General features: G+C 39.5%; 1 protein-coding gene across 2 annotated transcripts in view; it reads left to right on the top strand.

The window, feature by feature from the left end:
* rgs3a (regulator of G protein signaling 3a) overlaps positions 1-16,770 on the top strand; it is a 158,261-nt gene that overhangs the window by 4,515 nt on the left and 136,976 nt on the right. Inside the window, exons 2-3 of one of the 2 annotated variants that reach the window (XM_042394479.1) lie at positions 2,569-2,698; positions 16,506-16,556. In XM_042394479.1, the coding sequence (XP_042250413.1) occupies positions 2,620-2,698; positions 16,506-16,556 (130 nt within the window). In that variant the 5' untranslated portion in view covers positions 2,569-2,619. Of the gene's footprint in view, positions 1-2,568; positions 2,699-16,505; positions 16,557-16,770 lie in introns of those variants that run through there. The other variant, XM_042394480.1, reaches the window with a different exon arrangement.

Genomic DNA, 16,770 nt, shown 5'->3' on the forward strand with positions numbered 1-16,770 from the left:
GCACACAGATCTTGACTCTTCTCTCTGCTCGCTCCGCAATGATCAAATTCACACCCAGTCAAAACTGCACAGTCATCCCCAATCATCCAGTGCAAATGGAAAATCTTCAAGGAATATATCCCGCTCTCTCTCGCTAATCTCCTCCATCTTAATTAACTGTACCTCGCCTCTACTTTCCTCTTCCAGTTGCACCTGATATTGCCCCTTTTTCGCATTTCTCTGCCTCGCACAAACCCTTATGTCTGAACCTATAAGGCACACAGGAATACAAGTTAACATCTGTCTTCACTATAACACATATGGGTTTGAACTAGAACTTGTTGCTGGTGATATTGGTCACCAAGGGGCTAAAGCTCTAGTACTACTCTCATTATAGGTTAATGTACAATAGCTTTGATACACAATACCAGAGTGATGGGCTATAAACAGTACAAAATATGTGAATACACTTTGAGATTACTTTGGATACATGTTTATTATTGTAGCAATTACCAATAAAATATGTGAAAATATAACTATACAACTAGTAGGTACACACAATTAACAATTCACTTGTTCAAAAACCAATTCAAACACAAAAGTCCTAAAAAGTATGTGTACTTTTGTGTGTGGGAGACTGACATATGGAATATGTCCTGTCCCTTAACACAGATCTGCCCAGTTTCCCCTTCAGGGAAGCTGAGTATGAGATTCAGAGAAGTCCTTTGTTTTGCTTTCACTGTAACTGATAAGGACCAAATGAATCAGGGTTTTTTTTTGGTGGGGGGGGCAGAATGAGAGGAAAACGGAAAACGATTATGACTTTTCAAAGTCCGAAGGAAGGGACTAGAGGCAGGAGAAAGAGATAATTGAAGATATGATTTTTGTTGGCTCAAAATAGTTTATCTGAGTTCATGTTGTTGTTGTGAGCATGCTGTTGGTACAATACTTGCTGATTTGAATTTGGACCAGGACCAGGTTGGACCAGGTTTTAAAGCCTCTCTGCTGCTTTTTTTTTTTTTTTTCATCCCCCTTAAATCAAGCTTGATTTGGGTGCCTTCTTGGTGGGTGGGCAGTTTGCTAATCAGGATTAGCAGCATGTTCGTACAGTTTTCAATTAAATATAGCAAGTTCATCTCTGGGTTAGTGGTACACTGCCACTGGGCAAAATGTCAAAATAATTGCTTCAGCCTTCTCTGTTGTGTCACATTTCACCCGGAGGTGTGTTAAATCATGCTGTAAAGTAATCTGGATTAGGGCCACACAACCACAACACTGATTTAGCTCTATCTATTCTACAGAAGACAGTCACTGATGATTTAATCTGGGTATTACAAACGTGTTTTTTTTTCCGTTTTTCATCTTTTGTTGTTTGCTCTAGAGGTGGCTGTAGATTACGTTGGTTTATTTCATTTGTTCTTCGTGAGGTTTAAATAAATATGGCCTGTTATCTGACTTTTTTTTTAACTTGCCGCCTGACATTTATGAACTGAATGATTAAAAGTATCTTTAATGTGAAATGAAAAATGTAAATATGTTAATTCATGAATAATATGCTCTGACCAATAAAGGAAATGGTGAAAGACTATTTTTCTCTGGGAATCACATTTTCAGTTCTTGGAAACGGAGCAGGCATTGCCAAATTAACCTTGGGCTCCCACATGTTATTAATACTCTTGTCTGTGTATATTTGTCAAATGACTGCAAGCCCGTCTGACAGCTGCCACCTACAGTATGTAAACAGTACAATGAATGTAGCTCATGTTGCCTGTGTGGCTCAGAACAGTGTTAAACCAACCACCTCGTAGAAAATTAATGAAACTGCTGTATTATAATAGAAAGAGGTCTTTTCTGTAGCAATATGGTTTGATCTTAAATGTAAAGCCATCTGTAACCAGTAGGTGGCTCATAAGTAACAATAAATAGGCTTATTAAACAGAATGAAAGAAAATAAACAAGCTTTTATGGGTATGTGTTACTGTTTATTTAAAAATGGACTTTTGCTACTGATTGGATAGATGACTTAAAGACCATTACTAAAAAGCAAATGTTTCTAGTATGTCTTTTTGTAAACTAAAATCCTGGCTACACCACTTGTGTAAATGAATAAACTGGATTAATACAGTATGTATAAAACCATGTATGTATGTACAGTATGGATGCCAGTGATACATTATGCAAATTAAAGTGCTTGAACTTTTGTGTATATTCTGCACATGGACATTTATTGAAATTATAGGTGATAAAATGTTCGGTGTACGTCTATTGTAGCAAATGGACATGGTTATTGTGTCTATGCCTTTACTTGTAGATCTAACAAGATGCTTGGGAAATAGTTGCATAAATATACTGATGTATAATAATTTTAGACCATGGCAGTTGAAGAAGGAAAAGCAACCTCACAGACTAACTGAAGGCTTGTTTTGGCTAAAGCATGACTTAAAACTGTGGGGGGGGAAAAAAAACAACTTTTAAAACATTTTTCACAATCTCTTATCTTTGTGTTCCCTCCCCGCACACATACATATGCATACAAGCACACACACACAGTAACACAGCAAGTATCGCGTTTCTTTTTCCTCTCTATAGCTGCTGAAACCACCTCGTCTGCAGTGGCATCTCTAGCATGCTCTCTCCAAGATGACCTGTGTCAGAGTTTACCTGCGGAACCCACCTGGCGACTCCACTGAGACATCGTCCTTCTTCCTTAGTACTCATGGTAAGGATGAAGCCCTCTTCTTTTCTCTGTTAAAGAAAATAGATTGTAGGTATAGTATGTGATAATTTTTTTAAATATAAATTTAGGCATGCATCCATAACAGCATCAACCGAGAAAGTGCAATAGTGTCCGTCTGACTTAATCTATCACACTGGCAGTAAAGGAATATGTCCCTGTTATATAAAGGATTGCGTCATGTAGGTCTGCTAGCATAGACACTCAATAACATGAGATGGATATTACTTGCAGCAACAAGTAGGCTCAGATGTAGCAACAAGTCCTTTACTCTGGTAGTGAGGCTGCCCCTCCTTATCTGGTGACACCCTGAATTATTTATGGAGGGTATTAGCCAGACTGGAGGAGGGTGCACCTGCACTGTTTACTGTGAGACTAAAGACTCATCCATTATCCAGTATTTATCTGTTCACACAAATGAATATGGAGAAGGTATTACTGGGGTGCTGTTAGGGCTGGCTTTTGCATTTTATGCCTGTGATGCCTGTGTGGGTGTGTCAGGAGGAGGTCTGGGGGGAGAGAGGGGGAGGGGGGTTCTGACTGTTGCTTTAAATGTGTATTTAGAGGACTCATTTCCATACAGCTTTACAGTAAGACATCATTGACAAGACAACATGAATGGAGGACATTATATCTATATTATATCTGTAAATCTTTTAAGGGATATGTGCCACAGGGCTGGGTTTCCCTTTTTTAAGTACTGACCCAGAGAAAAAGCACCTGTATCAGCAAAGTATTGTGCTTCAAAGTTTATGGACCATCATCAGCTTTGTCCTTTAACAACCCCTAAAGTGTTTCTCTAATTTGTATTTTGCAGCCTCTTTATCAAGTTGTCTCATCTTGTTCCTTTTGAAAATTTTAGTGTCATAATTACATTGCTTCTAAACATATCCAATCACTTTGTGGAAATAGGACGCGGTTAGTGGAGGTAGCCAGAGGTACCCCAAGAAATTATGGGAGTTTTTTGCTGCATCAGCTACACTTAAATCTAAATTTTATGACCCATATGGCACAAGTACGTCTGTTGGGTTCAGCTCAGGAAGATTTGCTTGGACACCCTTCTTCCCTCTCATATGTTCTTTGATTTGTGGTGTCAGTGTGTGGTCCATTTTAACAAACCTTGCTTAGATGCTTTGATTTGTGATAACATATGGTATTATGTTATGCATGATCATCCCTCTTGGGCAAACAATGAGTGAATTCTGATAGTATGTCCTTTCAGAACTGAGTCTAACTTGGCTATGAGTTCGGCTTCTTCCAAAAAACTGCCATTGTTTGGCAGAGTGTGTTTGTGGTCTCCGAAGGGAAAGATTTTTCACTGAGAAAGAGTGAGTTACAGCCACAAACCTAGACAGGATCTAATGCTTTCACTTCCCCCCCTGGCATTTGTTGTACACCACAGTATAGTTATCCTGTCTACAAATCAAACCTCCACTCCTTTCCACTATGGGATATGTGTCAAGGGTTTTTACTGCAGTTTTTCATTACTTCCTTCACTGATCATTTTATACTTTTTAGAGTACACATGTTACAGGAGAAGACTTACAGATGTGGCTGACATTATTGGTACCCTTGCATTTTATTAAAATAATGCACCATTCGCCCTGAACAGTGTTGAAATGAAAAGATATTTTATTATCAATGTATGTCTATGTTTGCTTTGCAGTGGAACAGAACAAAAAAGATATGAAAATAGAATAGAGTAGAATTCATGCCTATTGTACAAGGCAGGACAAAATGATTCGTGCCCTTTAGAAGTTGTAAGAAATAATTGATTTGTAGCGATACTTTAAACAGACTATTGTGTTTAAATTAGTACCACAGGTGTTTTCAATCTTATAATCACTCATGCAGCCAGTTTAAAAGGAGAACATTACTCACTCTGCTGTTTTGTGCCACTGTGTGCATCACACTGAAGATGGAAAACAGAAGGGAAAACTAGAGAGTGGTCTGAAAACATTAGAAAAATGGTAATAGCCAAGCATGGTCAACGTAAAGGTTAAAAGACCATGTCCAAAGAGCTTGATGTTCCTTTGACCATGGTTGCCAGTGTTATTAAGAAGTTTAAGGCCCATGGAATTGTAGCCAACATCTCTGGATGTGGTTGCAAGAGGAAAATTGGCCTGATATTGACCAAAAGGATTGCTTGAAAGGTTGAGAAAGAACCAAGGAAAACTTCAATACAGATCTAAGATAATCTTCAAGTTCAAGGTACAATAGCTTCAAGTTGCACCATCTGTCGCTGTCTGAATGAAAATGGGCTTCATGGTGGAAGACTCAGGAGGACCCCACTTCTAAGACGGAGAGAGAAAAAAGCCAGACTGGACTTTGCCAAAATGCATGTTGACAAGCCACAGTCCTTCTGGGAGAATGTGCTTTGGACAGATGAAACAAAATTAGAGCTTTTTGGTAAATCACACCAACCCTATATTTACAGAAGAAAAAATGAAGCCTTCAAAGAAAAGAACACCATGCCTACCGTGAAACATGGAGGAGGCTCAGTGATGTTTTGGGGTTGCTTTGCTGCCTCAGGCACTGGATGCCTTGAATCTGTGCAGGGCACATTGAAATCAGAAGACTATCAAGGCATTTTGGAGCGATACAGCCCATTGTCAGAAAGCTGTTTCTTAGTCGCAGGTCATGGGTCTTCCAGCAGGATAATGACCCAAAACATAGATCAAAAAGCACCCAAGAGTGGATGAGAAGAAAACATTTGACTGTTCTGAAGTGGCCTGCTATGAGTCCTGATCTGAATCCCATTGAACATCTGTGGAAAGAGCTGAAACTTGCAGTTGAGAGACAGCACCCATCAAACCTGCCATCAACTTCTGCCATCCTTTTCCACCACTAATCTTGTCACTTAAGACTGTTCAAGAGCAACAACACAACAAACAAACCAACAAAAAATACTTCTAAACAACTTTACAGACACATACATGCACACAACTGAGGATTGTAACAACTAGGACACAAATGTTCTTTTTGTTGCTGCCTATTAGTAACAGAAAATAGGCCAGTTTCTGCTAGAAATGTTAAAGTGACTTGAGTTTTGATGTGTAACTACTGAAAAGAGTGGTTTGAACTAAGTTTCTAGAGTCGATTACTGCACCACTGACGGGTTTGAGGCAATGCCTGAGTCAGGCAGAGACAGGAAAAGGCAGAGGCAAGTAATAGATGAAGGGTGGAAATGGAGAGAAGAGAGGAATATGGGACATCAGGGAATACAGAGAGATACACTGAAAGAATAAAGAGGGTTTGTCAGACATAAAAATAAACTGCTTTTAAAATCATCCAGAGACTTTCTTTTTTCTGTTTTCTAAGAGCAATAATAATTATTAATCATTAACTCTGGACCAGAGCTGATGATGGCACCAAAAGAGTAAAGATAGTTTGGATGTAAAGTATCAAACATTGTACGGATCCTGAAAACCTGTTATTCATTTAATAGCTCCATACTCTGCATCTTAAAGAGGCAAAATGTATTGCAGGCTTTAATGTTATTTCAATATGTTAATGGAGAGAAATGAAAAAAAAGCTAAGTTGGCAAGCAGGAGTTTAGTTGAATAGCAAAAAACAAACAAATAGACACTCGTGGTTTTTAAATTAAGGGTTTGTGAGTCTCCAAGATGGAAGTTTGGGCTTTGGTACATATTTATTTAATCGGAACAAAAGTGATTTTGCTGGCTGCTTTGTCACTATCAGTGCCTCATTCATGCCCATTAGAGAACTTCCATGTCTGTTTTACCACTTTTATTTTTCTATAAGTTTCCCATTCCTTTATTCACGATCTCCTAAACTAAACAGCTTGATGATAATAATTGCTTCTCCAATTACTGCACATATAAGCATTTTACCAAGAAAATAAAATGTGCTAGTGCTTAGTGTATTTTGTGTATTACCTTACTTCCCCCCACACAGAATGGATAAGACTGCCAGAGATTGTATGTAATTGATGGAAGTTCCTTGTCGTCATGATTAAAGTGCATAGAGCATTTCAGATTATTGAATATTAAAAACAGGCCAAGGCCTTTTAGAAATATGAAATGTGCAGTGTTCCAGATACTGAATTCCCCCAGACCTTTTCCCTCGGAAGCAATCAAATAATGCTTCACTGTTCTGTCTGGGCATATTGGCATCTGACATAGAGGTGTTTCCCTGTATACAATCAATAGACACAATAAATTTCATTTACTCCCCCGATTAGATGATGCAGCAAGTGCTCCAGCCCACTGGTCTTGGCAGCTAACACAGAAGTTTTGGGAAGTTATATAACAAGCCTGTTAAAAGAAATTCGGTGAGGAAACGAGAGGACACCTTGTGTCTCTCATCAAATCTGGTCTTTGTTCCCCCTCAGATCAAATGGGATGAATTGGCACTCGCCCCAGATGAAAACTTTAAATCCCATACACAGCAGTTTCCCAACTTTTCAAAATAGCTCCAGTTCTCACAGAAAATGTTACAGAACACGGATTAAATCCAGTCTCCTTTCTTGTTCCTTTCTGCTCATAATGGCTACTTTAGTTGTCGCATAAAGACCAACAGTGTCCCCTGGCCTGCCCTTATTGGATGCTGGTGGGGCACAGTTTTTCAAATGTAAATGTGACAAATAAGCAGCGAAGCCTATTAAAGCAGAGAGAGAAAGAGAGGGAGGTAAAGGATAACGAAGAGCCACACACACACACACACACACACACACACACACACACACACACACACACACACACACACACACATGGATACACTACATAACCTTCTCACCAGCTGCAGTATGGCCTTTCCTCCCTTTTTGGGTAATTTGATTAAAGATGTGTTTTGGGGTTACATTCTGCAATTTCAGGAAAACATTAAAGGGAATTCATTAAATTTCTGAATCGATTGTGTCTCTGTGTGGAAAAATGCAAGGGCACTTGATGAAAGACGGGGACATGACCTGTGTGTCCTCTGTGTTATTACGGCCCTGGGTTGTTGACAGCCTTGTATCCAGGACTGATGCCTTGAGGAAGATGGCACTGTCTTAAGTGACAGAACCAATGACAGGGACATTGTATACAAAGTAGGGCAACATATCAAACATTTTGTTTACTCGACAGAGCTTGGCAAAATTGATGATGCTATTTTGTGTCTGGACATGGAAAACCAATAAGTAATGTTCAAGGTTGTTCTTGATATATGACACATGTTGTCATATGCTGTATGTATGTATGTTGTTTTTGCCTGTGTCTGTCTGTGTGCTTTGGTGTGTGTGTAAATTTAGCATAAAAAAATCACATTAGTCAGTACCTTGGTCACAGGTTGGGGATGTTATCTGAACCTATACAAAATTCATGTGCTGACAAGGCTGTATTCATGTCCTGCCATTGGACAGGCAACATCACTTTGTGGCCTAATTGAGATGGCACATGGACACGGACAGACTCAGCAGGGGGAGAAGTCACATAGGGAGTAAACCACTGTCAGTATCAGTGTTAGTGTCTCGCATCCTTTCTTAGCGGCTCTAAGCTTTTCTCATTCTTTCAGTCTCTTTCTTCCTATCTTACCTATCAAAAATGCCTCACAGTATTATGCCAGTCTGGTGTAATGTCTTGCATCACAATTTTTTCCTTCATTATTTGCAAAAGTGTAGTTAGAGGGCTGTTAAATGAGACAGGATTTCATGACAGCTGATTTCAATGTCAATTAAATGAAGTCTGAAGTAAACAGATTGCTTTGAGAAACAAGATCAAAAAGTAAATGCAAGAGCAAAATAGCTCATGCATACAAAGAAGGAACAAAAAAAAACATGACTCACCTGCTCAGCACAGATAATCCTGGGAAATATATAGTGCATACAAACAGCCCTGAGGACAGGCAATGAAACAAGTGTACCGCATAATCTTTCTTATAGTTTGAGGACTAATATGCTGAGCATGGAGGTTAGCTTTATTTTATCTAGACCCCTGTGCTGTTTTTAATATAGATGAAAATTTTGTTTTTACTTTAGTGCAAGTCTGCAAACTCAGTAACCATTCACAGCTTTGCCCCAAAGTGGAGACCAATTATGCTGTTAAATTGATGTGGGCCTGTTGCTATCTTTTTTATAAGAGGAAGTGTTTTGATTTGATTTGATTTGATTTATGGATATAGAAGAGAATGAATCCTAGGATAACATGTTAAAGTGAGAACACTTGTTTCCAACATGGTCCCTGATGTCAGAAAAACAGGACAGACAGTAACACATATCATCCACAGAATCCTCTAAAACAATTAAAAAATAATCCAAAGACAACCTTAATATAAAAACAACAGGCGTGAAACTTCAATGCCTGTCCTAATATCTTCCTTTTTAGTCACAATCAATATGTCTTGAAAGCATTTCACAAATAAAAACACAACATAAGCACAGGACCTGCCTGTCATTATCTAACTGCTCATCTTACCCCAGAGATAAGACCAGATCTGACCTCTTAAAAACCCCTCTGGATTCTGACAGCTTGATGCTAAGTGGAAGGCTGTTTCAAAGTAAGGAAAATAATAAATAAAAAAGGAGCTCTGAGCCACGCTGTTTACTTGTGGCACCTTGCATGAGTGTATACCCTGGTATCCATGCTGAGTATGGACCATGACTATCTGTGAGCCCAGGTAGTCAGGGGCAGCACCACTGATGATGTTATACATGTGGTTGAGTTTCAGATGTTCTACCCTGAGCTGCATTGGCAACAGGCCCACCTTCTTGAATTCATTACCTCCTACATGATTTCTGGGAGGTACATTTAGTAGATAACAAATGATGTTATTTTGCATAACTTACATTTTGTTCCTTAGTTTCATTGTCAAGCCACTGTACCATGCAGAACAGGTGTAATTGAAATGGCACTGTATCAGTATTATTACAAGGAGTTTTTTAATTGTAATGTCAAACTGCCTCACTCTGTGATACAGGAACTTGGGTTTACAGGCACTTTTTTATAGTATTTTCTCAGCAATAAATTCACCTGGGAGTGACTGATCCAGAGTAATGCCAAGGTATGTGACAAAAGCCTGTGATACAATTTCATTGCCATTGCATATAACCTTTATCCTGTTTGCCTTCTGCAGCCTACGCTTAGTGCCAAACAGTTTTGCCCAGGTGCAAAGACAAGTTGTTGTCTATGAGCCACTCCCTTACATTTTCTAACTCTCTGCTTAGAGTGACCTCAATTTGGTGAATATCTTTCTCAGCCACAAATAAAGAAGAGTCATCAGCATTTAATAAATAAAAGCTTGCATTTTACTGCAGCCGGCATGTCATTTACATAAACGAGGAATAAAAGAGGCCCCAATATTGAGCCTTGCAGCACACTGCATGTTATATCCCTTGGTTCTCCCTGTGAGGTACGAGTTGAACCAGTTTATAGCAGTGTACCCTAGTCCCATACACTGCAGTTTGGACAAAAGTATGGAGTGATATACTGTGTAAAATGCTTTCTGTAAGTCCAGCAAGACCATGCTGGTATAATTACCATTTTCACTTTCTTGCCTGATATAATCACAAAGGTGAGTGAGGCAGATATTGGTGGAATAGGCTGCTCTAAAACCGGACTGAAACTCATACAGAAGGATGTGATGGATCAGATATTCTTCAACCTGATCAAACACTACCCTCTCCAATAACTTAGATGTGGTTGGTAGGATTGATACTGGCCTATAGTTTCCAATGTCTGACCTACTGTTCTTCTTAAACAGGGGGAGGACTCTGGCCATTTTCATCTGACTTGGAACTTTTCCCAGCTTTAATGACAGATTCAAAATATGAGCAATGACCCCACAAGTGACACTGGCTCTATTTCTCAAGAATCTGGCTGGAATGAAATCCAGGCCAGTTGCTTTATTTGTACATAGTATGGATAGCATTTTCGTTGCTTGTTCAGTGTTCAGAAATGGGAGTCCAAATCTCCCAGAGCCATTTGGTAGTTTAGAAACCAGACTAGTGGCAATGGTTGTAAAAAATGTATTGAAATGTCCAGGAATCTTCTGTTTATCAAAACACATGGTATTGTCAATATCTATTCCAATATTACATGATTTTGTGTTATATTTCCCTGTTGAGCCCATGTCTTTAAGGACTTTCCAGTTTTTTGGGCTGATGCACATTCTCTGCAACAGCATTCATGTAATACTGGGACTTGGCTTTCTGTATTTTATATCTAGCTTGATTTCTGCAGTAAATCAGTATGCAGATTAGACTTCTTAAACTTCTATATATAGCAATCTCTCTGTCTAATGAGGTCCAAAATTTCTGCTGTCATCCATTTGGCACTTCTTTGTTTTATTCTGACCTCTTTCATTTGTGCAACTATGTCCAGCTCAGCTAAAAACATTCCTTTAAACAAACCCCATGCCTCGTCAGCATCATTACTTTCAAATTCAACAGCCCAATCTTGTTCAGCAAGTTTATGCTCAAAAGCCAGTAAAAAAGTTACACATGGATTCAAGAAAGGTTTTCAAAAAGTAAAAAAGTAAATTAAAGGTGCAACTTTGTGCATATCCTGGGTCTTTAGAGGACTGTGAGTCTACATTAAACACAAACACTAGGAAATGGAGACTCTTTGTTCTTCGTAGTCAAAGTAATAGAAAGTTTCTCAAGTACAATAATTGAGTTTATTTAGCTTTTCTTTCCTTTCAGTATAACCTAAGCACAAAAGCTCTAACCTAAACTCGAAAGTACTGAATACTTTTACTGTTGAAGGGCTCATTATTTTTTACTGCTGCTGTAAAATGTCTCATTCTAGACCTTTTATTATTCTACATTATTTTAATTATAGACTCTCTCTCTCTTTCTCTCTGTAAAGGTTATAAGGTTGGCGTCTCTCTAACACCGAAGGCTTGTTCCCCTTGACCTTGCTTCACCCGAACAAGCGTGGCATTTTAAATTCTCTCCTGCTCTAAATCCTGCCATGCACATCAGCACCATGGCTGAGGATGCCACCCGAGGGTGCATTCAGTACGTTTCTGAAGGGACATAGCAGTGGAAGAGGGAGGGGGAAGTGTATATTTGCTTAAGACCATTGATAGAGTGGCAGCAGCATATCCAAGTTAAGTCAATTTTATCATCAGTATATAGCCAAATATATCAAATTTGCCTCGGAGGGCAAATTCATCGGTCATAGCGTGATGAGTACGACCAGAAATTAAAATTTGCACTCGTTGATAATTGGAGCACCACCTTCAATTGAAGGAAAATAGATAAACTAAATTAATCAGTCTTATAATCAGAAGTTGTGAACTCTCGATACAGGGATCTCTATCTCTGCTTTAAAGAATACACAAGAATTGATCTTTTCAATAGCAAAATGAAACTGATCACTTAGGTTGGCAATAGTGAAATTGAGTATATGATTCAGAGTTACCAGACAACGGCGGAACGCTAGGGGAATAATCAAAAACTTCTCTAAGAGGATTAAAAATAAGAATTCAGAGCACTTTCCGACATCAACTCTTATCACAGGCAACAGATGTAAAGTTTGTCTACTTTCGCAGCAAAGTCGCAGAGCTGAACTCCTTCCAGTTGGACCCGAAGGTGCTATTTCAGTGTTGGCTTCACTTACGACTTTCCAGCGAGGTGACGCTCACCGGGAGGTAGCAGTTGCCGAGCAACAAGGGTCAGACAATGGGGCTTCTCAGCTGATCTGGAGATCTCACTCCAGGGTTGATGGAGCAGAATTTTAAGGCTGATACAACGCTGTCACAGTGTTCTTGAGGCAGGCTTATGTGGGTAGGCGATTCCTGGTCTGTTGTGGTTGTATTCGAATATAACCCTGCTACATTCACTTTCCTTAAATAGACTCGTTGAATAGTCTTGAAAGTAATTTCGTTGGCTGTATGACAAAACTTCCAAAATACTATCAAAACGAGGCTTATTGTGGTACAAAAAATAATAAAAAGTTTGGATGTTGACTTAACGAAAAGGTGAAACTTAACTGTGAGGGCAGTGCAACTGCAGCACCGGGACAGTTAGTAAATACAATTAGTAAATAATCACCTTTGCGAGATGAACGTGAGGTATATTGTGAACTTTCTACGCCGTCACTTAGCGGAGCAGCGAACTCCAGCAGTAACAAACAAGACCAACATACACTACAGCGTTAAACAACTTAAACCAACTCTGAGGTGAAGAAAATAACTCGGTGCTCAATCAGTTTCACCTCAACAACCCTGTACCCGCTCAGCATGTCTTTCCCTGGAGGTAACAGCGCAGCAGAGAGGCTGTTCCCTACTGCTGGAGACATGACGTTAATAACAACACAGTGGAGAACTCTGCCTCCTCCTCTCATGTATGTTATTCTCATACAGGCAGAAGACTGTAAAACGCTACACACATTAATTAATTAATTCATTAATGCAGTTAACGTTTTAAAATAAAAAGGCTGCGGACCATTTGTCTTATCTGCCAGTTATGTTTCATATTGTATTTCAGTAGACTAAGGACATTAGTGAATGGTTTGGCACACAGTTTACTGGAGCAATAGACTGAAAATAGCCCCAACCCCCTTTTTCTATTCATTCAATTGAGAATTGATTCTGAATTGAATCGGACACCAAAGTATCAGAATTGAATCGAATCGTGAGATTCGCAAAGATTCCCACCCTACAGCCTACTGGCAAAGGCAGTCAGTTCTTTTTATCAACCTAGAGACCAGACTTTTCTTGGTCTTGAGAAGCTACAGTATTTATTAACTGACACACTATAGCCTGTACTGTACATTTAGTGCCAGATCGACAACTTACTGCTAACCTTTCCTTCTGCTCTGCTTGCATTCACTGTCACTTTTCTGCTGCTTGCTCTCTCAAACTTGCTCAACCACACACTCATTATGCACACACATTACACACTGCCCTATTCCTTAAAGGAGCTGCAATACTCTTATAACAGTGCCTTTCATGTAGATATCCTTTGAAGAATGAGGAGAGGGAGGATTCTGGGATTTGTTGTATTAGTCCATGACTCAAAACATTTCCACAATAACGTAGGGTGTTATTTCTGAGGGTATTTCTTTAAGTGAGGCCAGTGAACGAGTTAATACATTTGGCTTGTTTTGCAAAATTAGTTTGAACATTAAAGTAACAATCTTGAAGATCTCAGTTTTGCTCTCTTTGGCGGCACCTATGGTGATAAACAGAAATTGCAGGTGTGTTTTTGGACCTCACTTCCCAGAGATCCAAACAGTGTCACCTATGTGACATGAGTCAGTTAGCAATAGAGACTGGAAAAAACAATACGCTGCATCACACACAAGTGAGTTGAAGATGAGCAAGTCTGTTGTGTTAGCTCCGCCTACCCTCTCTGGCGGACCAACCACTGCTAGGTGATGGACAGCACGTCACTAACTGTGCGCCGCTTATGATTTTTCCTGGGAATGTTGCCACTTAGACCCAGTTTGTAATACTGCAAATGCAGGAGCTTTCATCAGTTGGCCATAGGCTCAGTCACCATTGTGTTTACCTCATTTGGCAATAGTGACTTAACAGACATTTATTTAAATGAAAATCTTTGAGATAATTACTTTAATTGGTAAAGGAATGGAGATTACAGTATGTGTATATATGTGTGCAACTGCTTGGATTCGCATTGCTTTGATCAAACCTATCAACAATGAATTATGTTAATTTGTGTCAATTAACTAATGTATTTTGAAGGAGTCAGCTGCCTGGATTACTTTTTCTGGCACTGTTTTGTTCCGATGTAGGAAGTAGTGTATAATTTTCCTATAATGCAGCAACTAGACGTGCCAGTGGCGTCGTTGATGGTGTGGTGCACAAAACACATGGCTTAAAAACTGTAGACAGGGGGTTGCATCCTGTATCATGCTTCAAGTTATTTTTTTCTTTCTTCCCTAACCTCAACCTGTGTTTTCTCCACAATGATAAAATACAAAATATTTGTACATGAATATAACTCATAGGAGACAGGGTTAGTTGGATTGGTGCATAGCAGCCAGGCATCCATTGGTATATGAGAGTGTGTTTACATGTGTTTTCACATGTACCCACCCACAGTGCTGTCATGTCTGCCATTCCCTATTAATTCACTCCTACTCTCACAGGCTGTACCCTCTGCTTCTAAAATGTCACTGTTCCACACTTACAGACCATCTGACAGCTCTCCTCCTCTCTGTCTCCTTATTCTTCTCTCCTTTCTCCACCGTCTCATTGCATGTTTATCTGCCATCCCATCGTTAACACGCCAAATGACTCCTATATTTACCTTTTGGCACTCATGTTTTTCTTTCTTTGTGTAAGCTACTATCACAAATAAGGTGATTGATTCTATCTTTTGGAGCAGTATGCTGACTGTACACTCTATGTACCATGGTGTCACTTGAGTGTTTCAAGAATGAATGGAAATCCCATTATTGGATCGATACAACTCCATCTCCTGCTGCCTGTGTATCTTGTCATACACTGCCTGGCCCAAAATGCAGGGAAATGATTTGCTTCATTTGAGCACACAAGTCCTATTTAATACAGCTCTGCACCTTGTTTTCAGTTATTTGCATTTGATCCATGCAAGCCAATTAGAGAAATTCCTCTTTTGAAAGGAATAGCCTCTTACCGTGCTCAACTGCATTTTTATTTCATTGGTGCAGGGGAACAGAAATGGTGTTTAGTGAAATGGAACAGCTGTCTCCAAAATGGAAAGCCAGCAAAAAAATAACCCTCTAAACTATATGACACTTGTTCAGTCTACCATCTCAAGGTGTTTCATTTACATGGATTACAAATAATCAGATCTGTGTTTACTGATCTCTCCTTCCCACAAAATGCACCACACTGGATGTTAGAATTGTGTGTTTTTTCCAGCAGCTTTGGACCTATAGTCGTCAGTATTCACTTGTTCTCTCTTTATAGCTGGCCTGAAACTGTCAGTCTGCGTTATTCTTTTTTTTTTTAAAGATATGTTTTTGGGCATTTTTGCATTTAATCAACAGCTGATAGTGGAGTAGTAGACAGGAAAGAAGGGGGAGAGAGAGAGGGGGATGACATGCAACAAGGGTTCCCAGGCGGAGTCAAACCAATGATGTTACAGTTATGTGGCATGCGCTATAACCATTCAGCTACCACAACGCTTCTATCCTTTTGCTTTGGCTTATACCTGCAGTGTGATACACACTGAGTTTGGTATTTCTGAGAATGCCTCATAACTACCTTTGTATTAGGAAGGTTCAGATGTACCAGGAAGATTTTTCAAACACTGTTTTCACTTTGTTCCTCTACCACAGCCAGCAGCACAAAGCATGCCAAGTCCAGTGTGGGAACGACAAACATCCCTTGTACCCAAGCTCTGAAGTGCCAGCAGCCTTATCACAGAACGGGGCTCCCACATTTGAGCAGACTGCGCTCTTATGAGCAGGATTAATTAAGAATAGCACAAAGCCAATGTTAGCAGTGACCATGTCAACATGGCTAACAAGTCTCCTCGAGCTGTTAGCAGCACTAGGAGACAGGGAAGGAGAAAACGAGACACTGGTAGACAGAAATTATGGCTGAGGGGGAGAAAAAGAACAAAGACACACATATCCACACATGTGCACATCAACCTAAAAACAAGTAAAATAAGTTAGACCAAAAGTAAGTGGTTAAACTCATTTGACAGTGTGAACAGATTTCTGCAGCCACAATATCCTGAACACACACATGTAAAGGCTTCTTATATATTTTATTTATATGTATATTATTAAAATTATGCCCTGTATTCAATCTGTTAAGTAAACCTATATGTACAGCAGTGATACCCGGATCCCCCTGTCATAACTTCCCCTCTCTCATTTTTCAACAGGTCAGCTGAAGCTGTCAGTCATCCCAGAGCATGAACAGCTTGCTGTTAGCGGTGAGTCCTGTTAAAGGCTGTTCATACAGAGAGACTCTAATGTGGAGAAACAATTTGCCCGTTCATTTCACTTAAAAGCTCTACACAGTGTGTGCCCGCTTGGGGCTGAATTTTATGTTGGAACTCTCAGATATGAAATATGTGCTCTCAAATATAAATAAAATATGTAAAATATTGAAAAACTATATGTCGAGGCAATTTTATTTGTGGACCA

The sequence above is a fragment of the Thunnus maccoyii genome, chromosome 19 (genome assembly GCF_910596095.1).
Source record: "Thunnus maccoyii chromosome 19, fThuMac1.1, whole genome shotgun sequence".
NCBI classification, from domain to species: domain Eukaryota; kingdom Metazoa; phylum Chordata; class Actinopteri; order Scombriformes; family Scombridae; genus Thunnus; species Thunnus maccoyii.